We start from the raw sequence: 25872 nt of genomic DNA, 5'->3' as shown, positions 1-25872 counted from the left end.
CTAAACTTTGTGATTAGAAAGAACCCTTTGGTAGAACATTGTGAGGATAGAACTAAACTTTGTGATTAGAAAGAACCCTTTGGTAGAACATTGAGGGATACATTTTGATACTGTTTGTTATGTGTCTGAGCGTGCGCTTCCCAGTCCTTAAGGAAATGTGACTGGACCTCCTCTAAACCAATCACATGTGTGGATTATAGCACCGACAACAAACAAAAGATCGAGGTTAGCCATACTTTTTTTTTTGTCGATGTCTACCAGCTCTTAATCATATCTGCGAGATAAATCGTGTCGTATATTTTCAGTTTGTCTCCAAAAACGCTTTAGCGAGATGGGTTTTCTTCGTTAAATTTGGTCGTTTCATGTGTTTAGCGGATGTCAGATATTGAGCCGTTTTTTTTTTTGCAATACGCGTATTTAGTTTGCTAGCTTGTTTTGTGGCTAGCATTAGCTAACAGCGTTAGCTTTTTAAAATACTTGACAGTTTGTGGAGGCGTCTGACTTATAGTTAAGTTGTTTGAATCGGTGGCTGACAGGCATTTAACTTAAATAAACCCGTTTTTGTTTGCCATGTCGGGACAGTCGTCGGGCTGTGGGTTTCTTATGTCGGTTGTTGTTCACGGAGACTCGGCTCTGAACGAGCAGGAAAATGAGCTCAACCAGCAACTCCGACGTCTCTATCCGGCCGTAAACGAACTGGAAACCCCGCTTCCTCGATCCTGGAGCCCGAAGGACAAGTTCAGTTACATCGGCCTGTCGCAGAACAATCTTCGAGTGCACTACAAAGGTAACTATGGGACGCCGCGAATGACATTAAACGTGAGCGCTATAACGTTAGCTAAGCGTCAGCCGCTTACTTTGCTGCGGTTTTTTACATGTCAGTGGCGAGGCTAGCTACGTTACCTATAGGCTAATCTTAGCAGTTATCGCCCTCGAAACGAATTGACAGCACTACAGTTGTCTGCAAACAATCAAGCTAATGTTAGGTTGGTAACTAGGTAATGATTAACAACAAAAAAATACGCTGTCTTGTAAATCCCCAGCCAAAACAAGAAGGTTTTAAGTAGTAACGTTACGCCAGCGAGCTTTCCAGTTTGGGACGAACTGCAGTCCTGGCTTAACAACTGTTTTGTCAAAGATAGCAACAGTTGATCATTAGATATATATATATGTTTTGTTTTTAAACATGATTGACATGTCAGTTGTATCTTGCTACATAACTGGGTCGTTGTCTTTGTTTTCCAGCTGTTTAGTGTAGATGGACTCGACCAAGGTCCGGAAATAAACATGTCACAGCCGCCGATTTAGTCATTTTTATTTGACATTCATTTTAAAAGTCAGTTTAAGAACCAGTTCTTATTTTACAATGGCGGCCTACCCCGAACAAAACCCTCCCGTAAACCCTAGCTGATTAGGCTAACTGATTTATAACGGCAGGGCCCACTGATAGCTTGTTTTTTTTTTATATTTATTTATCAAGGGCCCAGGGTTCACGAATGAATTCATCTACTAGTTAAGCTACTAGTTAAATTGGCACAAATCAGCAAGCTAGCTTTGTCAAGCTGACAAAACAAAAAAAACGACACCTAAAGGCAAAGCTCTTATCCTGTGTAGGCTGTCGTCTAGCTATAGGCCTAAAGTTAGCTAGCTAGCCTGAGAAATGCTTCTTTAGCACTACCCATTTCGGATCTGTATACCCTATATTAGGTCATATTGGTGGCAAATGCTATTATTCAATCGGTTGCTATGTCATGGTGGAAGTCAATGTGGCTGGAGTGAAAATCAAGGCTCTTGTGTTGTACCTCAACCAACTAAAGGTATTTTCCCCAGTGTTTGATGTAGGCCTACTACATCAAGGTGTAACAGACATCCTTTCTGGGTGTGTAAGGCCATGCATTTGACCCTTTAAACAATGTCTTCATGGTATGTGATGTGTCTAGAGAACATCATGGCTTTACACATCCTCTTGTGGTTATACAGACCACTGAGGTTATAATATGAAAAAGATCTAGACTACTATGCCTGACCTTTTCGTTTTCAACGTTAATCTATTAGCGTTTGCATATGCCGATTCATGGACCGTTTTTATATCCGGTTTCACACAGCCTAACTTGACATGCGCACTTGAACTCGGTGCGCACAGGGAGCAGCCACGATGTCATCCAAAAACATTGGCAGACATTGGATGAATGTAAAATGTTAGATCTGCAATGGTTTTTTTTGTCTGGGCCACCTGACTAAATTCACAAAGCAATCTGTCATTCTCATTGCAAGCGTGTCTAAAAAGCTGTAGCTCTGTTCTGTGCTTTATTTATATGCTCCACATTAAGTTTATTTTTATTTTGTTTCTTTCTGTTTTGTACAACAGCTTCAAACAGCTGAAAATACAATATTTTTGGTTATGGGAAATATATTTCAGTGGTTTAGATGGTCCAATGATTCTCTACACTAGTTTTGTTTTGTCACAAACTGAAATTAGTCTAATTATTAGACTTGAACACCTGGGAAATGAGCCTCTGTGACAATTTGAATAATTCAATGATTGTTTTGTGCACAAAGGTGATGACTGTCCCTATTAGTAATTTTCAAATCTGACTTCTATGGGACATTGTCTTTCTGGGCCAGTACTGACGCAAAACTGTAGGAGCAGTCAACTGTGCTTCTATACCGGAACCCTGGCTCCATGATTCATCAGCCAGGCAGGCATAGTGCAAACTTTTTAAACCAACACACTTGGCTGACAACTGGTCACTTGAGACTGACACTTCAGGGTATGTGATTATGTTCACAGGGATGGGTGGGCCAAAGATTATAAATATACTGACAAGATGCATGTCTCTTCGCCCCAAACAATGGGAGTCGTTGACCACATGGCGGGTTGTCTAGCTCCCGCCTATCCTTACTTTGTTGCTGGATACATCTCATTATTGTAATCCTTTTTAAATATTCAATGATGGTTGTTGATTTCAACCACCTGTATTCAATGGCGATGGATGCTATACTACTAGCCTCATGCCATGAATAGTCATCTCAAGACAACTCCGATAAAGTTCTCAATGTTGCCGGGATGTCACGTGTCCTACTTAGCAGTACACTTGTAACCACTTAAGCAATATGGAACTTCTATTAGATCAAATAAACCTCATGTAGCAAATAAGACATACATTCTTTGTTGTTGACCAAATTCAACACTCATTGACCTCCATATAAAACTCCATGCTTGGTGGGCGAAACAACAAAAACACCACCTGCTGGAGTGAGATTTTCGCAGAGTTGGCCCACAATAGTGGAATTTGCGGTATGCCTTCAAAATCAAATTCCCCCATTGAAACTGGTGGATACAAATGGTGGAATAATGCCATGTTTAGCATCTAGTCCAAGTAAGGTTTGCATTTTATATAAATTCAACAAAAGACAATGTAGTTAATTTGACATAACTGAAATCGCACTGTGGAAGTATTAGACTTCAGAATTACATTACATGCATACCTGTAGACTGTGCACTGTATAGCCTACCTATGGATCTTGCAGGGCTTGACATGGGCTGCTGGCCCAGGTAGGTTTTGGAAACCATCTGGGCAAGTCAATCATCCATAATGCTATTTTCAATCTAGGCTATATAATTGATGAAAAGTCTATTCCAAAAGCTGTTAGTTTATGTACAATGTAACCTCTAAGCTGCGCACGTGCGCAAAGCTCCACTGGGATTTCCACGCAGAAGAAATATCAGCCCACGCAGAGAAGCAAGAGTGAACTTCATTCAACTTTCTACATCCCTCCCCTGTTAACACTCAACGTTTCCCTTAACTGGCAATTGATTGAATCAACACAATATTAGCCACTTTCAATGCAACAAAACAAACTTTGCGAGAGATTTTGTGGTAGGCAGAACGCATTAGCATTGGATTCTATTGCATTGACAGGCACCACTCAGGCCCGTACTCTACACAGGCCCGTACTCTACACAGGCCCGTACTCTACACAGGCCCGTACTCTACACAGGCCCGTACTCTACACAGGCCCGTACTCTACACAGGCCCGTACTCTACACAGGCCCGTACTCTACACAGGCCCGTACTCTACACAGGCCCGTACTCTACACAGGCCTGGGCTCCCTGCCTGTGCCACTAAGCACCCAGTTACTCTACACAGGCCCGGCTCTACACAGGCCAGGCCCGTACTCTACACAGGCCCGTACTCTACACAGGCCCGTACTCTACACAGGCCCGTACTCTACACAGGCCCGTACTCTACACAGGCCCGTACTCTACACAGGCCCGTACTCTACACAGGCCCGTACTCTACACAGGCCCGTACTCTACACAGGCCCGTGCGCCATAACCAATCAATGCTGCAGTAGGCCAATATGCAAATAGACCATTGCCATATATGGATCTGTGCCATTCACTTTGAACTGGACTGTTTAAAGCATGAGTGGTTGTGAGTAGGTGAGAGCTGCATGTAGCCACTTGCGCACATTTGTTCATATCCTTTGCTAGTTAGTGAGTTATTAGCCCAGTTATAGATCATTAGTAGTCAGCAATGGGGGAGTGATTGCTTCCTACAAGAGCACAATGTGTGCATTTCTAGCTGTCTTTGAAAAGCGAGTCAGGTAAAATAAACGTTTTTAACCTTTTAACTAGGCAAGTCAGTTAACCAAATCCAACCCGGAAGTGCTGTTTTTCCATAGCCTGCCTTCGCTCCATTTTTAAAGGGATACCAACCAGATTCCCCATGGTGTGAAGTCTTTAGACATGGTTTCAGGCTTTTATTTTGAAAAATGAGCGAGAAAGATTACATCGCGTCATGCAGCATTTTGCATGTGCAACAGCTTGGAGCAGACATTTTCTCTCTCCTATCGAAGAAGCTATAGTCCCGGTTGAAATATTATTGATTATATATTGTAAAAATAACCTGAGGGTTGATTATAAAAAAAATAAAAAAACGTTTGACATGTTTCTATGAACTTTACGGATACTATTTGGAATTTGTCTGCCTGGTCTTGACCGCTCGAGCCTGTGGATTTCTGAACATAACGCTCCAACCAAATGGAGGTATTTTGGATATAAAAACAATCTTTATGGAACAAAAGGATCATTTTATTGTGTAACTGGGAGTCTCGTGAGTGCAAACATCCCAAGATCATCAAAGGTAAGCGTTTCATTTTATTGCTTTGACTTTTCTGACTTTTGTGACAATCTACTTGGCTGCTAGCTGTTTAATGTTTTGTCTACTGAGAGAGATGTCCTTAAATAAACGATTGGAATGCTTTCGCTGAAAAGCTTTTTTGAAATCTGACATGCCAGGTGGATTAAGAACAAATTCTTATTTTCAATGACTGCCTAGGAACAGTGAGTTAACTGCCTTGGTTAGTGGCAGTACGACAGACTTTTTTTTTTTTTACCATGTCAGCTCGTGGACTCGATCTAGCAATTTTTCGGTTCTTGGCCCAACGCTCTAACCACTAGGATACCCTTTTGTCTCAAAGGGTCAGTTGAATTTTGCATAAGCTAAGTAGCCAATAGGCAAGAGTGTAGCATACATGGTCTGATTCTCTGATAATGGAATAATTGTGTTTTTATAAAGTGTCTTCTTGCATCAAACACATTTTCAGTCACCTTGTCTGAAGGACAAGTGGATAAACGGGTTGTCAATCACTTTTCTAAAGTCTCATGGAACGTAGGCCTACATTGAACACCAGACATTTGCTGCTGCTACTGTAGGCTGAACATGGTAAAATATTATGGGATGAATGTTCTAAATTCTTTTTTATGGAAGGCCACTCGTGATAGTCCTACATTATGATCAAATGGCCAGTAGCCTACTTGACCATTGTTAAAACTAACTTAAAGCGGGTACAACCTGTTCACAGTAAACATGTGCCAGGAGTTGCACAATTTTCACTACGTTCAAGTTTGCGCCCAGCAAAAAATGAGGGAACATTGTCCCGCTCAAAAATAATCTACATAACCAAACTGTCACGCAGCTCTCAAGTGGTTATTTTGTGGAGCAGCTCACAGAAGAACGACAGCGTTAGGGTAGGTAGGAAAGACTTTTCGATTTATGATATATACAACTTTTTGTGTTGACACTAATTTGAAGGGGTGGTTTCGGCTATTTCAGCCACATCCATGCAGTCTCCATAGACAAACATTGGCAATAGAATGTCGTTACTGAAGCGCTCATTGGCTTTCAACGTTGCACCGTCATAGGATGCCACCTTTCCAACAAGTCAAATTCCTGCCCTGCTAGAGCTGCCCCGGTCAACTGGAAGTGATGTCATTGTGAAGTGAAATGTCTAGGTGCAACAATGGCTCAGCCGCAAAGAGTTAGGCCACAAGCTCAGAGAACGGGACCGCCAGGTGCTGTAAGCGTGTAAAAGTCCTGTTGCAACACTCATTAGAGTTTAACTACCTAATGGTACCTAACTACCTCTGGAAGCAACTTCTGCACAATAACTTCGTCAGGAACTTCATGAAATGAGTTTCCATGGCTGAGCAGCCGCACACAAGCCTAAGAACACCATGCCAAGCGTCGGCTGGTGTGGCGTAAAGCTCACCGCCATTGGACTCTGGCGCAATGGAATTGCTTTCTCTGGAGTGCTTTAATCACACTTCATCTGGCAGTCTTGCAGACTAATCTGAGTTTGGTGAATGCCAGGAGAGTGCTACCTGCCCCAATGCATAGTGCCAACTGTAAAGTTTAGTGGAGGAATAATGGTCTGGGGTTGTTTTTATGGTTTGTCAAGTGAAATCTTATTGCTCCAACATACAACGATATTCTGTGCTTCCAATTTTGTGGCAACAGTTTGGGGAAGGACCTTTCCTGTTTCAGCATGACAATGCCCACATTCACAAAGCGAGGTCCATACAGAAATTACTTGGTTAGAGCGTTGGACTAGTAACCGGAAGGTTGCAAGTTCAAACCCCCGAGCTGACAAGGTACAAATCTGTCGTTCTGACCCTGAACAGGCAGTTAACCCACTGTTCGTAGGCCATCATTGAAAATAAGAATTTGTTCTTAACTGACTTGCCTAGTTAAAGGTACAAAAAATAAAACTCGTTGCTCAGTGTGGAAGAACTTGACTGGTGGCCTGCACAGAGGTCTGATCTCAACCCCATTGAACACCTTTGGGATAAATTGGAGCGATGACTGCCAGCCAGGCCTAATCGCCCAACATGAGTGCCCATCCCCACTAATGCTCTTGTGGCTGAATGGAAGCAAGTCCCCGCAGCAATGTTCCAACATCTCGTGGAAAACCTTCCCAGAAGAGTGGAGGCTGTTATAGCAGCAATGTTCCAACATCTAGTGGAAAGCCTTCCCAGAAGAGTGGAGGCTGTTATAGCGGCAATGTTCCAACATCTAGTGGAAAGCCTTCCCAGAAGAGTGGAGGCTGTTATAGCAGCAATGTTCCAACATCTCGTGGAAAGCCTTCCCAGAAGAGTGGAGGCTGTTATGGCAGCAAAGGGGGGACCACCTCCATATTAATGTTCATTTTCTGAGAGATGTTCGATAAGCAGATGTCCACATACCTTTGGTCATGTAGTGTAGAATTTACTGGTAGATAAGTTAACAATGGATATTTTAAACCAGAAATCTACTTTTTGGTCCGAAATCTTTCCAAAGCCTAATTCGGCCATCTTGCACTGTTTTGAATGAACAATTTTAACGGCTTTCCCAAAACAACCTTCCCAAATGAATGTTGTTGAATGCGCGAAGTAGGTCGAGCTGGCAGAATGTCCTGATGAGTTGCACAGTATCAATCGGGTGGGTGTTAATGTAGACTCTGCCGTCACATGTAGGCTACACTGTACCGTATAGAAACACCACTACACAACGGCCTCTTGCTTGGTACGCAATTGAATTCAAGGGCACCTATAACCCTCCCCACAAAAAAAAAATATATGTAAATAATATTCTCCCACACCTCATTAGTGGTCTCCTAATGTGGGCTAACTATTGTTGTGGATTTTTTTTTTTTATAGGGCCACACGACTAGCCTGCTGAAAATCGCAAACAATGACCCCCTTTTTATACATTTGCGCCGACGACTAAGACTAAGGGTGTTGGATTAAATGTGGAAAGAAGATTTCAGTTGTGCAACTGACTAGGTATCCCTGTTCGTGTGTATTGACATTCATATCGCAATGTACTAGCCGGACTTGTTTTTTTTTTTGCAGACATTTAGCGGGGCTCCCGAGTGGCGCAGCGGTCTAAGGCACTGCATCTCAGTGCTCGAGGTGTCACTACAGATCCTGGTTTGATTCCAGGATTGTATCACAACCGGCCATGATTGGGAATCCCATAGGGCGCCTCACAATTGGCACAGCGTCGTTAGTGTTTGGCGGGTGTAGGCCGTCATTGTAAATAATTTAACTGACTTGCCTAGTTTAATAATGATCTAGAGGGACTTACAGACGCAATTAGGGTAAAGTGCCTTGGCGACTCACCCTAAATTCTACTGCGCCATCTTTTGCTAGATACTTGAGTCTAAGACTGCCATCATTGAAGCCGTTTGTGGTGACAAAAGGCACGAAGGGCGACGGGATCGTCTCGAACCAATCAGAGTATCAAAGTCAATGATAAATAGTTTTATTTTTTTACCCATGTGTGTGCTTTCTCTGGCTCAACCCAACGGCTTCTGGAACAATCAGACGGCCTGAATGTGTTTGCATTTGACTGGAGCAAGGAGTCTGTGTAGCCAGGCACGCAATGTACAGCGTTACACCATTTCACGGAACCAAGATGTGTATCAGCCAACTCTGTCACCCGCAGAACAAAAGCGTTGGCACAAATATTGTGTTCACCTCAACCCCAGTTGTAACTAACCCGATTCAGCTTATTAACCAGCTAATTACTAGAATCGGTTGTGCTAGATTATGATTAGTAAACCTACAGGACGGTAGCTTTCCAGGAACCGGGTTGTTGACTTGTATTAGGAAGCAAAGTGGAAATTAGCATCGTTGTCACCCATCTTGTTGCATCTGACCATGCAGACAGAACTCGAGTGACTGGGTGGGGCTTGGTGTGGGAAGCGCGTAGGTATTTATGGAAGGAGAGGGAGTGAGACTAGCAAACTAGGTTATCTATAAAAATGGACATTTAACTAAATCAACATTGACATACCTTTTTGTAGAAGTAAAAACCCAAACCGGTCTGTGCAGCTGTGTGTACACTGAACAAAATTATAAACATGCAAGCATTTCAAAGATTCTACTGCATTACAGTTCATATGGAAATCTGTCAATTGAAATGAATTTATTCGGCCCTCATCTATGGATTTCACTTGACTGGTAATACAGATATGTGTATGTTGGTCGCCTTAAATGTTTTGTTAAAATCCGTAGGGGTGTGTGGCTCTGAACCAGTCGGTATCTAGTGTGACCATATGTTTCATGTTGTGCTGCATATCGCCTTCACAGTGCTGATCAGGCTGTTGCTTGTGGAATGTTGTCCCACTCCACTTCAGTGGCTGTGTGAAGTTGCTGGATATTGGTGTGAACTGGAGTCAGAGCATTAAAGTTGTCTTAGATAAAATGCAATAGTGTTCATTGTCTGTCACTTGTGCCTGCCCATACCATTAAACCCACTGCCACCATGGGGTACTCTGTTCACAACGTTGACATCAGCAAACTGTTTGCCCAAACGTCTGTCATCTACCCGGGACAGTTGAAACCGGGTTTTTATCCGTAACGAGCACACTTCTTCAGTGGCCATTGAAGGTGAGCATTTTCCCACTGAAGTCTGTTATGACGCCAAACTGCAGCCCGGTCAAGACCCTGAGGACGACGAGCACGCAGATAGCTTGCATGTGAAAAAAGCCGGATGTGGGGGTTCTGGGCTGGTGTGGTTACACGTGGTCATTTCAGTCATCTGTTTATTTCAGCTCATGGTACCAACACTTGGCATGGTGCGTCTTATTTTTGTTCAGTATAGTAAAATACGGTATTTCGCCCAGCCCCATGTTGACATTGCAATGTACAGCATTACCTATGGATCTTGGGACCATGAAATGTGCGATCAGCCTACTCTGACACCCACAGATTTGCAATTCTGAAGAGTTCACACAAATATTAGCTTCAATGCTCTTGTGGGAAAATCACCTCTATTCAGCCAATTTGTACGTACTGAACATTCACATTGCCATGTACAGCCGTACCTATTGGGGAGGGGGATATCCCAACATTGTTGCTGCTAGGACTGATGTGAATTGAGCCACATTAGCTCGGTGTTGTCACGGAGTAGGCCGATGCCCCATTTCATGGTCCCAAGATCCATAGGTAAGGCTTAACAGCCCACAATGCAATTCTAAAGTTATAATACATCCATAGTGTGATTTCAACAGCTTTTACGTTTGTTTCAAATGAATTACTTACTGCCTTTGAATTTATATAACATTCCAACCTTGTTTAGCGTGTTCGATTATGGCATTATTCCACTATTTGTATCAGTTTGCTTCAGTTTCAAGGGGGACTTCTTATTTTGAAGTTGATTCGCCAGTTCCACTTGTTGGTAATCGTTACTGTTGCTAGTGTCACAGGTGTGAATGGACTCTCGGTGTTCACATTGTTTCTGATGACTTACAGACAGTGCATGATAATTACTTTTCCGGGTGTCCTAAATGCAAGTCTGTGTGCCAAATGTCCCCCTTCCCAAATTAGATGTGAGTACCTGCGACATCGTGATAAATATTAAATATTATATATGGTTCCCACTTGAGGGTAGATTGTGCTGGGCGATTAACCAAAATGTTGGTCGTTTTTGAAACTACTTTAACATCTTTTAACATCTGGTCCTTCTGTAGCTCAGTTGGTAGAGCATGGCGCTTGTAACGCCAGGGTAGTGGGTTCGATCCCCGGGACCACCCATACGTAGAATGTATGCACACATGACTGTAAGTCGCTTTGGATAAAAGTGTCTGCTAAATGGCATATTATTATTATTATCTTTTATTTTTTCTACTATTTCTCTACAGATCAAACCTTAACTGTGTGACTCAGGGAGTTGTAGTTCACAACAGGCCAATTGTCGACATACAGTAGTTTAGTGCAGAAAAAATGGTTATGAACTACAATGATCATAATCCATTGGGGGCCTACTTGTCTAATTGTTTATTTTACGCCTGCTTTGTTAGGCTAGTGTGAGGCAGACGAGAGAAGCCAGAATGCCCAATTGAGAGGGATAGAGCAGTTGCTTCAAGGTAGCTACCTGAAATGTATGATCTAAGTGATTTTGATAGTTGCTATTCATAAGTAGACCTTCGACATTGAAGTAATTTTGTTAAGGCATAGGCAGCAGTTCTAGAGATGACTTGGAATTAAATATTAATTTAAAAAACGAAGGTAAATATGCTAAAGTCCTCTGAATAAATGATGGTTAAGTGATAAGCATTCACTACCATCATGGGACTTTTTACTAATTGTTCTGTGTTAAAGCGTTCAACCCACATAGTGCAATTAATGTAGAAAAATAATTCCTAAGTGATTTAAAAATATAATCTACCTCAAAATGAACTATTCGCTCAGCACAAGGGGAAAATGCTTTTTTCCTGTTCACCTAATGCTGAATTCCCACACCTCTCGGCATTCTAGTAGATCTGGTTTAAGCAATATAGTAGTAATTGCTGCTGTCTGATTGGCCAGGGGTAATTTCTGTCATACTACTTACCCCTATCCGATTGTTTCAGATCTAAAGCAGTGCCTAAGGGTAAGAGCGAGTCGTTGAATTGATTACAGGGTGTCTTGTTTCATTCATGCCATCGCTTCCATCCACCCACAGGCCATGGAAAGACCCCTAAAGATGCGGCATCCGTACGAGCCACTCATCCCATCCCAGCTGCCTGCGGGGTCTACTACTTTGAGGTGAAAATCATCAGTAAAGGCCGAGATGGGTAAGATGGCTGCACAGAATTGAGCACCACGCACACATTGTGCTCTACCCATGCAAACCTCTTGACTTAACTAATCATAGTCTACAGTTTAACGTTTTGTTCAATCAAGGTCATCTCATCAGTTCCCTGTAATAGTTAACGGTTCTGAGATTAGACTCCACCCCATTAATCGGCCTATCAACTTTTTCCTAGGGTGTCTTCACTAGGAACCAAACTGAACAAAAACAGGGAGGGACAACCTGAATTTGTCAAAAAAAAAAAAACACTTTTTCATTTGCAATTCAACTTTTGTCATGCTGTGCACTAATGAACACCCCTGATTTCCATTGCTGATCACATCTCTGGACAGTTAGGAATTGACCTTTGCATGAGGGTGTCATGTTGGTATGATTCATGAAATTCCCTTGAGGCAGTTTAAATATCCTTAGCCAGTGGAACCAATTCTTTATAAAACTGTTAACATGCCCGGATCATCACACATTTTGACCCTGCTATTTTTCTGTTTATCAGGTACATGGGTATCGGTCTCTCGGCTCAAGGTGTCAACATGAACAGACTCCCTGGTAAGGCGACTCTGAAAGCTATAGCTTGTGTGTGTCAATGTTGACATTCTGCCTTGGTCTTCGGGTGGGTTGGAAGACCGTTTGGTTTGTGAATTGTCCCTGTCTGTGATGGGGAATTATGTGAATTGGTTTGTGTGTCTGGAAGACGTGCTGGTGATGAACACACACTTGTGTGTTTCAGTGGATTGTCTGTTTTTCTTTGAGTATGTATTGTCTGAAACCCGTGTGGGTGTGCCCTTAGAAGCCAGACAGGCTGCTTATTCTCTGTCCTGACATGACACCATTGGGGCAGGGTCACATGTTGGGGGGGGGGGGGGGTGTGTTGTTATCTGGCAGTGCAGGGTGTCGCTCTCTGACACTGGCCTGCATCCCAAATAGCAGACTATTTCCTACATAGTGCCCCACATGCTCTGGTCAGAAGTTGTCCACTATATAGGGTGCTGTTTGAGATGCATCCTGTAACCCTTCAGGACACAGGGCGGGCCCGGCAAAGGCCCACGGCATAGCAATGCAGCGCAGTCGTATAAAACAGCAGACAGAGCAGTGCCAGATCATGGCTAAGTAATCACTAATGGCTACTTGCTAAATAAAACTGTTAGTAGCTTTGTGACCCACAAGTGTCAAATGGAACGTGGCTAATTCTTAGGAAACCTAATACATGCATACATGCATGCATGCATACATACATACATGCATACATACATGCATACATACATGCATACATACATGCATACATACATACATACATACATACATACATACATGCATACATACATGCATACATACATGCATACATGCATACATACATACATACATACATACATACATACATACATACATACATACATACATACATACATGAGAATTCAAATGAGAACATTCTTCAATTATTTTGACATTTTATAGCAGAGACCTAATGAGCATAATGCATGTAATTGTTAGGTCCTAGGTTTCAAAAGCTGTACTGAAATGAGAGCTTCTAATCTAACCAGTGCCGTGGCAGATCGATAGGCCTATAGGTTACCCAGGTGTAAAACGGATACTCATCTTCTGCTGTGAGGCTTTTTAATCTGAACATTTAGTTTAAGATGCATTGGTGAAGTGTTGTTTCTAGTGTGTGATGGTTAGTGCAGACACATTTCCTCTTTGGGGTTTAATGAAGTACTATCTTATAGAGAATTGCTACTTATACTGAGTATATATATATATATATATACTCAACAATTTCTAAGATTTTACTGAGTTACTGTTCATATAAGGAAATTGGTAAATGTAAAAAAAAAAAAAAAAAAATTAGTCCCTAATCTATGGATTTACAAGCTTTATTACAGACAGAAATACTCCTCAGCAACCCTCCTCCCCCTGCATGGTTACATGTGGCTGTGAAGCCAATTGGACGCACTGCCAAATTCTTTAAAACGATGTTGGAGGCGTTGTGTTTTGACAAAAATGCACATTTTTAAAGTAGTGTTTTATTGTTCCCAGCACAGGTGAGGAATATGCTTTTTGTGGATATGGAACATTTGGGGATTTTTATTTTTTTCTCAGCTCATGAATCATGGGACCAAGATTTTCTATATTGTGCTTACATTTTTGTTCAGTTTGTAAGTCGAGGCATCTTTTCAGAGTGACGCCAATGTCTGTGCGGTTTTTCTCAGGTTGGGACAAACACTCGTATGGTTACCACGGAGATGACGGCCACTCGTTCTGCTCCTCCGGCACGGGGCAGCCCTACGGCCCCACCTTCACGACGGGTGACGTGATTGGCTGCTGCGTCAACCTCATCAACAACACCTGTTTCTACACAAAGAATGGCCACAGCTTAGGTATGGAACACCCCTGCTCTAGAACATAAAAAATAATTTAATTAATGTAGTAATCCATTATGGAACTTAAGCCGTGTCATTCAGTTTACCTTTTTGTGGAGTTATTGGGGGGGGGGGGGATTTGGAACCGGGAAATGTACACACACTGAACTAACACAATGTGTGCCCCACCCTTTAATTTTTTATTAACAATTATTTATTTACACCATATCACTATCAAACAACACGCCACGTGAAAACACATGATAGAACAATATTGTTCCGTCTCATCCTGGGTCTGAATAATTTGACCCGTAAAGGCACATTTCTATACTTTTCTTTGCATGTCACATTTCATCCCACCCTTTTAATGTATTTTAGAGGCAACATTTTGTCCAATTGAACATCCCATGATTTACATAATTGATATGCTGCATCGTGCATTCCTGTACCCAACAATAGGATATCCAGTCAGAGATTAAGAAATGTATGTTGATGTGTTTATCTTCTCTCTTGTACTCTAGGAATAGCCTTTACAGATCTACCGGTAAGTGTTATCCCACCAGCCATGTTGTCTTTAAAAGCTACATTCTGGGATGTGAAACGACTAAACGACTTCCCCTGCCACTTGTTTTGATCCACAGCTGAGGGATGGGGTCAGGGCAATGTAATCCCCCTTCATTCATTGGTCACACTCTAGCACTAACATTCCATGATATCCAAGAGATCGTGTCACATGCACCAAATGCATCAGAGGACCTTGCAGTGAAATGCTTACTTATAAGCCCTTAACCAACAAAGCAGTTTTAAGAGAAATACCTACAAAAACAAGTAATTAAAGGGCAGCAGTAAAACGACAATAGCGAGGCTATATGCAGGAGGTACCGGTTCGTCGAGGTAATTGAAGTAATGCATGCATGCATACTACCGTTCAAACGTTTGGGGTCACTTAGAAATGTCCTTGTTTTTGAAAGATGAGGACTTTCTCTTCCCCTATTTAAAATAACATCAAATTGATCAGGAATACAGTGTAGACACTGTTGTAAATTACTATTGTAGCTGGAAACGGCTTTACATTTTTAATTGAATATCTACATCGGCCCATTATTAGAAACAAAGACCTTTCTTCTGAAACTCGTCAGTCTATTCTTGTTCTTAGAAATGAATGCTATTACATGTGAGAAATTGCCAAGAAACTTAAGATCTCGTACAAAAGCTGTGTACTACTCCCATCACAGAACAGCGCAAACTGGCTCTAACCAGAATAGAGGAGTGGGAGGCCCCGGTGCACCTCTTTCTATTCTGGTTAGAGTCCGTTTGGGCTGTTCTGTGAAGGGAGTAGTACCCAGCGTTGTACCAGATCTTCAGTGTGCTTTTCTTTGAAAAACCAGGACATTTCAAAGTGACCCCAAACGTTTGAACGGTAGTGTTAGGGTTAACCCTAACCCTACATGTGGGTAGTTATTAAAGTGACTTAAGCATAGATGACAGTATCGGCAGTGTAAAAGAGGGGGGGGGTGTGTGCAAGTAGTCTGATAGCCATTAGATGTTCTGGAGTCTTATGGCTTGTGGGGTAGAAGTTGTTTAGAAGCCTCTTGGACCTAGACTTGGTGATCCGGTACCGCTTCCCGTGCGAACAGTGTATGACTAGGGTGGCTGGAGTCTGTGACCATTTTTAGGGCCTTCCTCTGATGCCGCCTGGTATAGAGGTCCAGGAAGGCAGGAAGCTTGGCCCCAGTGATTTACTGGGCCGTTAGCACTACCCTCTGAAGTGCCTTGCGGTCGGAGGCCGAGCAGTTGCCATACCAGGCAGTGATGCAACCTGTCAGGATGCTCTCGACGGTGCAGCTGTAGAAACTGTCTGAGAATCTGGGGACCCATGCCAAATCTTTTCAGTCCTGAGGGGGAATATGTTTTGTCCGCTTCACGACTGTCTTGGTGTGTTTGGACCATGTTAGTTTGTTGTTGATGTGGACACCAAGGAACTTGAGGCTCTCAACCTGCTCCATTACAGCCCCGTCGATGAGAATGGGGGCGTGCTCAGTTGTCCTTTTCCTGTATTCCACAATCATCTCCTTAGTCTTGATCATGTTGAGGGAGAGGTTGTTGTCTCTGACCTCCTCCCTATAGGCTGTCTTGTTGTTGATCAGGCCTACCAGTTTGAACCCTATTTGAAGAATAAACATTGTTTGCAAACAACAAGTAAACAATGGATGGCGTAATAAAACGTGATATTTTGGCTTATGATCGACAGTTGTGCTAATTTCATTTAGACATTTATGCATTCAATTCTTAAAGAATCAATGGGTAAATATCAAGAATTTTAATTGAACAACTTCACAAATCCCAGACTGTAGCTTTAATGTAAACGATGCATATTTTTAATGGTGTTTGCTGCCTGGAGGATCTGATAGAAAACAAATATGTGAAGACTGAAGAATTTCTGCCATTTTAAAGTTCCTAAAAAAAAAAAGGTGAAATTTACATGTCTGCATTTTTTTTGCTGCACTCTGAGGTGGGGGGGGTTGAGCGCTGGCTGCGCTGTCCCCCTACCAGCAGAATGACCACTTGTTTGAGGATAAAATACGACTGCTTTAGCCGAAACAATAATCCATTGAGCAGAAACTGTTGGCCACGAGCCAGCATTCATGTTTCTCTGGGCTCTACGGTGATGTGCGTCAACTCCACTGGAGCTGACCTTTTCTCTGTTAGACCATGAAACGGGCTTTTAGAAATCCCTCCGCTGCGAACTCCAGGGTCATGTTCATTAGGCGTGAAACGGGGCGGGAACTACCACTAGTATGCCGAATGAGAATGCAACCCAAGTGGTCATGGGATTGTTTTTATTTATTGAATATGCCAATGTGTAACTCTCATTACATGACTTCCACTTTATTTCCTGAACTGCTTTTGTTTTGTTTTGTGACCAACCTTTTTATTCAGTTGTAATTTTTCAGGGGGGGTACAGGTACAAAAACAATCAAATGATTACATAACCCCCCCCCTCATATTTTTCCATATTCTGTTCCAGTTAATAATGTGGGGGTTCATATTCAATTAAGTGGACAATCATTTTTCTTTTTAAGCACCAGCTTTTTCAATTTTGCAGCAAATAGAAATTGTGACTACAATGGCACCAAAACGTTTAAGGGTCATATCAGTGAAGACCGCCTCTTCCAGGCCAATATGAGACGCCATGTGTCGCTGCTAAGCCATGGGGGAGAAGAATCATGTCTAAACCAGTTTGAAATTGTATTTCCAGGCACATTTTGTCCCATTTTTTAAAGCTTGGTACGGATAGTCCTGTCTTCCCCCTCCTTGTAAATCTTATCCGGGATCGTATACCTTTGCCATATACACTGAGTCTACAAAACATTAGGAACACCGTCCTAATATTGAGTTGCACCCCCCCCCCCATTTGTAAGTAATGGTAGTCTTGATAGAAGGCAAATTCTGCTCTGTTTTTATCAGTACATTGTATTGTCTTTGGAAAGAGCGATAGCTACCTGGTCTGAAGAGTTTGTGCTCAAACACAGCTGACAACGTAAAGTTCTTTTAACTCCAACTCTGCCAGCTAAACTAAGGTACAGTGTGTTTGTCAGTTAGATGAGGATCCTGAACCATGTCGCAATGTTTTTGTTGATCTGCTCCTTATAAAACAACCCGTCCTGGAGTGTGTTCATTATTGCGCACTGTAGTGAAATGTTTTGCAACGGAGAACCGAAACGTTTCTTAAGCGGACAAATTCAGGTAGGGTCCCTCCCAGTTTCACTTGGTTCCTAGTGAATGCAAACCTGGTATCAATTTGGCTCCTTGACCTATCTTGCTTGTGAAATTATATTATATACTCACTGATTTGTGGTAGAGGCTATATGGAACTTTTCCCCTTGAGTGGTTTGAAAATAAATTAATACAAAGATCATCTGTTTGAACCATGCATCCTGTGATTCTTAGTGTATTTGTGTGTTCCCAGCCCAACCTGTACCCCACAGTGGGGCTGCAGACCCCTGGGGAGGTGGTGGATGCCAACTTTGGCCAGCACCCATTTGTGTTCGACATCGAGGACTACATGCGCGAGTGGCGGACTAAGATCCAGGCCCAGATCGACAGGTTCCCCATAGGGGACAGGGAGGGAGAGTGGCAGTCCATGATCCAGAAGTAAGTACCTTCCCTTGTCGCTGTACACACTAATGGAAACTACATTTCCCATCCGCCCTTGCAACTGGTTTGAAATGTATTATTGCCACTTTTTTTTTTATATCTCAATTTTCCAACTTGTTTTTAAGTGGGTATTTCCAAATTCCCAACAGCATTTGAAGGCAGCATATCGTTATCTGTATATCATATCTCTCTGAGCTGTTATGTTTCTCCCACCTCTTTGTCTCCACAGAATGGTGGCATCCTACCTGGTCCACCATAGTTACTGTGCCACTGCCGAAGCCTTTGCCAAATCCACAGACCAGGCTGTGCATGAGGAACTGGCCTCCATTAAAAACCGACAGAGTGAGTCATGCTTGTGTGAAAGATGGGTTTAGGGTGTGTCCTGTCATTGACTTGTGTATTTTGCTTTGTGAATATTAGAACTATATGCTATATTCACAAAATGTAAACTGACTAGATGGGTAGTTGGCATAGGTGGAGCCATGACAATATTTCTTAGGGACACATCTGCCTAGAGGCCAGGGGCCAAAAATGGAATGGGCCTAGAATAAATGATTGTGTAACACTTTGTAATGTTTCCGCTCTCGTACCCTTGGAGACGAATGGGGAAATGCCACGCCACACTAAGTCTCCTTCCAATATGTGAGTGAAAGTCAATGGGATGTGCTTGCAGAGATCCAGAAGCTGGTGTTGTCAGGCAGAATGGGAGAGGCCATTGAGACCACCCAACAGCTGTACCCCAGCCTACTTGAGAGTAACCCCAACCTCTTATTTATGCTGAAGTGAGTAACGGCAAGGGATAGGCAATATTGGCACATTTAGGAACCGTACCTCTTAAGGGGAAGCTCAGGATATTACAACTTGTTAGATGGTTCCTCACCCTGGAAGTGGTTGTAAATTCCTGAACTTTCCCTTTAATGGCAAGACTGTACATTGATGTGCAGCCAAGTATATCTGGTTGTTGGTATATCTTTATTTGATTGATCCTGTATTTTTAATGTGGTGGTTGATGGTTTGACGGTTGTATTGGATAGAGGCCTGATCTCTGTAACCCTCCCCCTGTCCACTTAATCCCACTGTCTCTCAGGGTGAGACAGTTCATCGAGATGGTGAATGGGACGGACAGCGAGGTGCGCTGCCTGGGAGGCCGCAGCCCCAAGTCCCAGGACAGCTACACAGGTTCACCTCACCCCTTCAGCAGCCCCAGACACAAAGCAAGCGGCTCCCAGGCCTACCTCACAGGTATATGATACACTGAACAGTCTGTGGATTCCCCATGACAGATATGCGTTGGTTAGTCACAGATGCCTTAAAATAAAAAAGCATCGATCTGGTGTGATAACCATTGGCCTCATGCTGCGTGACATCTCCTTCACGTAGTTGCTCAGGCTGTTGATTGGCCTGCGGAATGTCCTCTCACGCTTCAAAGGCTGTGCGAAGTTGCTGGCTATTGGTGGGAACTAGAACACGCTGTGGTACACTTCGATCCAGAGCATCCCAAACATGCTCAATGGTTGACATGTCTGAATATTAAGGCCATGGATGAACTGGGACATCTTCAGCTTCTATGACTTTTGTGTACAGATCCTCATGAGGTGGATGAATAGCGCAATGAAATGTGCCTCGTCCTGGTATCTGTTCAAAATGCCATCGATAAAATTCAATGGTGTTCGTTGTCCGTAGTGTTTATGCCTGCCCATACCATAACCCCTCTGCCACCACGAGACACTCTCCACAACGTTGGCATCAGCAAACCACTCTCCCACACGGTGCCATACGCTGTCGTCATCTGCCCAGTGCAGTTGCAACTGCGACGCATCCATGAAGGCACACTTCTCCAGTGGCCATCGACGGTGAGCATTTACTCGCTGAAGTAGGTTACGACGCCAAACTGCAGTCGGGTCAAGACCCTGGTGAGGACGACGAGCACGCAGATGAGCGTCACTGAGGGTTTATGCAGAAATTCTTTTGGTTGTGCAAACTGTTTCATCAGCTTTCCGGGTGACTGGTTTCAGGTGATCCCACAGGTGAAGAAGCCGGTTGTGGAGGTCCTGGGCTGGTGGGGTTGTGAGGCAGGTTGGACATGCAGCCAAATTCTGTAAAACGACGTCGGCGGCAGTTTATGGGGGGGAAATTAACATTAAATTCTGTCTACGTCTCTGGTGGACATTCAGCTCATGAAACATGGGACGAACACTTTACATGTTACATTTTATGTTTTTGTTCAGTGTATATTCACACATCTGGTTGTGTTCATTAGGCTGAAACAGGAAGGTACTTTTTGAAAATGTCTTTTTTTTTTTTTTTTGCAACAGTGTGCTGTTATAACTATGACCCTGGGGCGTGTTATAACTGGGGCGTGTTTTAACTATGACCCTGGGGCGTGTTATAACTATGACCCTGGGGGCGTGTGTTATAACTGGGGCGTGTTATAACTGTGACCCTGGGGCGTGTTATAACTATGACCCTGGGGGCGTGTTATAACTATGACCCTGGGGCGTGTTATAACTGTGACCCTGGGGCGTGTTATAACTGTGACCCTGGGGCGTGTTATAACTGTGACCCTGGGGCGTGTTATAACTGTGACCCTGGGGCGTGTTATAACTGTGACCCTGGGGCGTGTTATAACTGTGACCCTGGGGCGTGTTATAACTGTGACCCTGGGGCGTGTTATAACTGGGGCGTGTTATAACTGTGACCCTGGGGCGTGTTATAACTGGGGCGTGTTATAACTATGACCCTGGGGCGTGTTATAACTGGGGCGTGTTTTAACTGTGACCCTGGGGCGTGTTATAACTGGGGCGTGTTATAACTGTGACCCTGGGGCGTGTTATAACTGGGGCGTGTTATAACTGTGACCCTGGGGCGTGTTATAACTGGGGCGTGTTATAACCGGGGCGTAATGGGTACCAAACGGAAGAGCACTAACAAACAGGGAGGGACTACCTGCATTTGTCCAAAAGGATTACATTTCTTGTTTTTGTTGCTAAACGTTTCTAAACCTTATCCATGAACATGACCCAGTCCCGGATCAAATTAATTTAGTCAAATACTTAAGTTAAATACTTAAGGTGCACTTTATTTAGCCATTCACCTTTTTGTGTCTTGTATGGTGTTTTTCATCTGACTGTCCTGGTTGCTTCCCAGGATTTGATGGCGGCTGTTGTAATGGGGTGATGTCCAGTAAGGCCCACCCCTCCCCCCACAGTCACAAGCCCTGCCCCCCGGGCCCAGCCCTCCTAGCCCCCGCTGCTGAGCTCAGCTCCCTCAATGGCAGCCACAGCCTGCAGCAGCCCAACGCCAGGTATGGAACATGCACAAGGCTATAATGTACTGAACACCCTACTGAACACCCTACTGAACACCCTACTGAACACCCTACTGAACACCCTACTGAACACCCTACTGAACACCCTACTGAACACCCTACTGAACACCCTACTCAATACTAGTTGCTTGTAAACGCTTCAACATGCATCCAACACTAGAGAAAATAGAGAAAACGGTCAATACCGACAGTCTTGCACAGCCTGCTTATTAACATCTACCTGCAAAACAAGGTATTGACACAACGTATCACGCAACCAAAAAAAATCGCAGGTTTAAGATCGACTACATTGCAGTGGGACTGAGCAAAACTTTGGATTTACAAATCGGCTTGCAGTTCTAATAACTCATTTGTGTTATCAAGATTATAAGTACTGGAACGCTAATGATATCCCAAATCTACGAGAATGGAAGAATCAAATGCTTTATTGAAATATAAATTATTTTTTGGGGGACTTGGAAATGTGGATCTGAGGAAGTGTGACGTCAAATGAATGTTGTCTATTTTTGTCTGTCAAAAATAAAGTATCGTTTCTAATCTTCAAAACGTATCCACTCAAACACACCTACTTTTTTACCCCCCTGTAGTGATGTGGACATGGAGGTTGACCACTTCAATGGCACCTCCAAACAAGCCCAGACAGAGGACTGTGACACAGACATGGGTGAGTGACAGGCCATGACTCCACATGATAGTTTCTTCAATGGCACCTCCAAACACGGAGCCCAGACAGAGGACTGTGACACAGACATGGGCGAGTGACAGGCCATGACATCCACATGATAGTTGTAACTTTTTGAAGCCATACATTGCTTACAAACGAATGTAAACAATGGAGTAGTGCATCTTTTTGGGGGGTTACGATAAGACTGTTGTGCTAACTTATCATGAGGCATAACTTATTATTCAGGAATCAATGGGTGTGTGTGTGTATATAGCAAAAATGTAAATGATCATTGCATAGATTCCCAGATTGCACATTTGATTGGTTCTGTGTCCACAGAGGTGGAGTCAGCCCAGTCCAAGAGGCAGCTGTGTGGGGGAAGCCAGGCAGCCATCGAGAGGATGATCCACTTTGGCCGGGAGCTCCAGAGCATGAGTGAGCACCTACGCCGAGAATGCGGCAAGAACTCGGTCAACAAGAAGATGCTCAAGGTACACTCTGTCAATTGTGTTCAAACAACTTCCGATAAATGGCTCAATGTAATGGCTGTAAAACCTTGGATGTACATTTTGCTGTGAGTGTTTTGCGTGTACGTCCCACTACATTACGTCTAACAACGCAGCACTGCTCTTGGCCTATAACTACATATATCAAAACCGTATTTCTCTAGCAGTATACTACCGCACTAAACAATTTCAAAAATGTTACTAAATTATAGTTCCTATAAGGAAGTCAGTCAATTGGAATGAATTCATTAGGCCCTAGTCGATGGATGTCACATGACTGGGCAGAGGTGCAGCCATGGGTGGGTCTGGCTCCCAAGTGGGTGGGGCTATGCCCACCCAGGGCTGCATCCAATCAGAATGAGTTCCTCCCCACAGGAGTATTTGTCTGTAATGAAAGCCCCTGTCTTGGCAAAAGACAAATGCTCATGAACAGGGATGTAAACAAATTTGAGAGACTTCTTGTGCGCATGTCGGCTCATGAAACGCAGAACCAATACTTTACATGTTGCATTTACATTTTTGTTCAGTGTGTGATCTGTCCATTTTGAACTCTGTGTACAATTTGAGGTTCCTGTACCTTGACTCACTACATCCATCTCTCATTAACAGCTGTTTCTCCTACCCTGCCTGTCCCCACTCTTTTCCCTGTAATGATTTATACATTCTTGTTCTTCTTGGCTGTCTTTCTCCTCTATTTGTATGTCCCTTATCTCTTCCCATCTCCCTCTGTAGGATGCATTCAGTCTGCTGGCCTACTCGGACCCGTGGACGAGCCCAGTGGGCTACCAGCTGGACTCTATCCAGAGGGAACCGGTGTGTTCTACACTCAACAGTGCAATTCTAGGTAGGTACACCACCACCTCTGGTTGTCACTTCAGAGCCTCTCCTCAACCAGCAGTCAAGTGTTGTCCACTCTGGGGCGGTTTCCCAGACACCGATTTTAAAGACTAGTCTTGGACTAAGATGCACTTTTGATGGAAAATCTCCATTGAACATGCTTTTTAGTCTAGAACTTGGCTCAATCTCTGTCTGGGAAACTGGCCCTGTAAATGTAGCATTTTGATTACAATAATGCTAATTCTGTATAGCTTCGCGTCGACCGGGGGTGTTATCGTTTTTCCCTTTGAAAATGTCAACAAATTAGAGAGCGGTTAATTACCAACGTGGTCATAAATGTGAAGTCGTCATTTTTTTGGATTTGAGTCATGGTTATTAATAAGTAGTCATTTGGCGGTGTCCATGGCTACTGTGTATGTGGCGGTGTTATGCGTTGCTATGTGGAACTGACTTGACTTATTTAGTGTCCTTAGTTACTAGGCCCATGTCATGGATATGATGTGTAATGCATTGCCCAATGTTAGAAATGTATCAATCTCTAAAATTGGTGTTGATTCAGTCTTTTATTGATTTTAATAAGATGTGCACACTAAGGCCCTTATACAGCCTCCCCCCACCCCAAGTTACTCATTCAGCAGTGTCCTTAGCTACTTTTGTGTTGTTGAGTGTTATGCATTAACTATGGGAGTGATATGTAGTCCTTACACAGCTGTTTTCTACCCCCCCCACAGAGACTCATAACCTGCCCAAGCAGCCCCCTCTGGCCCAGGCTGTGGGACAGGCTGCCCAGTGCCTGTCCATCATGGCACACTCTGGAAGTGGCTCCTGCGCCTTCGCTGCTGTGGACGATTACCTGCACTAGCCCCCCACACACATGTCCCCCCCCACCTTCACACAAACTCAATCTGGATCCCTCCACTCCCCGGGCTAGCCAGGGCTACTTTCAGATTCTCCAACCTCCTGAAGTGTTCACTCATGCATTGGATTGGTGCAAGAATGCCTGGGAAGAGTTTTCACCATCTTCCTCACAGCAGTCCATTCCCTTGAAATCCATGAGGGGAGTGTACGAGTGCACTCTTTGGGATAGGGTGGAGAATCGGGACGTCGCCCAAGTCTCACAGGAACCCTGATGCAAGTCTGCCCACGTAATTTTGGTTGATGGGGAGAAGGGGGAAATTGCAAAGACTAGCCAACTAGTAAATTCACCTCTCTGATCTGTGTGACTGTGGCAAACCATGCAGGATTTTCATATGCCCAAACTACTGTGCGAAGGTGGGAGCACCCTGGTCTGAAGAACAAGGAACAGCTTTCCAGTGACCGCATAACACCAATCCAGTCAACATATGTTGACACTCCATTTGCCAACCCAAAACGTGGTCCGTTTAAACCCCTGACCAACTATACCGACCAGGCAAGCCAGACCCACAGAAGACGTGAGTATTGCGACCCATTCTAGTGCATTTGCACCTGGGTTTGGAGTACGCTAGCCGATTCCCACCCCGAGAAACCAACTCCTTGGTGGCGCAAAAGGCACACCCAAACCCCATGGCATCAGTGACTGGTGACACATGTGGCTTGAAGACTGAAGAAGCCAGTGAGAGAATCTACAGTCTTAACTTTTGTCTTTCTTTAAAAAAAAAAAAAAATGTTTATTTTGGGGAGGGGCAGTAGGTGGGGGAGGGTAGGCTCTGTTAACACTTCCTGGTTTACAAGGCATGGTGATTTATTATCCTAGCTAATTATATTCTTACTTGCATACACAGTATATTTGTTGCGCGCCGGCAAGAGTGAATTCCACCAAATAATAAAGGTCCCAATCCCACCACTCCTTACTAGTGACAAGTGTCAGCGTGTGTACATGGTAACATTTCTATGAATAAAATATCAATCATTAAATATTTAGCGACCAAAAGAAAGGAAAACAAATATCTACCCTCAAAGCTTCACACTGAGTGTTTAGAATCCATTGTGGTGTTAGTCTCAGACTTTGTTATACTGTGGTTGAGAAGTTTACTTAACCCTTTCCATGGGTACCCCAGTACCTGACCCCCCCCAACTGCACAGCAGGTCTGATATGTTATGACATTTTATTTCCTAATGTATTCATGGTATCACATA

The 25872-nt window shown here is 43.5% G+C and overlaps 1 protein-coding gene across 1 annotated transcript; it reads left to right on the top strand.

The window, feature by feature from the left end:
- Positions 1–219: 219 nt before the first annotated feature.
- On the top strand, positions 220–25596 carry ranbp9 (RAN binding protein 9). The gene is given in 14 exon segments (XM_035800607.2): positions 220–787; positions 11779–11890; positions 12401–12453; positions 14112–14279; positions 14783–14805; positions 18232–18416; positions 18649–18761; positions 19093–19201; positions 19507–19661; positions 21567–21723; positions 22335–22501; positions 22751–22902; positions 23650–23761; positions 24486–25596. Coding segments are annotated over 14 exon segments (1854 nt in total). The 5' UTR covers positions 220–570; the 3' UTR covers positions 24617–25596.
- The last annotated feature ends 276 nt before the right edge of the window (positions 25597–25872 follow it).

Source organism: Oncorhynchus keta, chromosome 23 (genome assembly GCF_023373465.1).
Source record: "Oncorhynchus keta strain PuntledgeMale-10-30-2019 chromosome 23, Oket_V2, whole genome shotgun sequence".
In the NCBI taxonomy this organism is placed as follows: Eukaryota; Metazoa; Chordata; class Actinopteri; order Salmoniformes; family Salmonidae; genus Oncorhynchus; species Oncorhynchus keta.
This window is presented reverse-complemented; position numbering and strand designations above follow the sequence as displayed.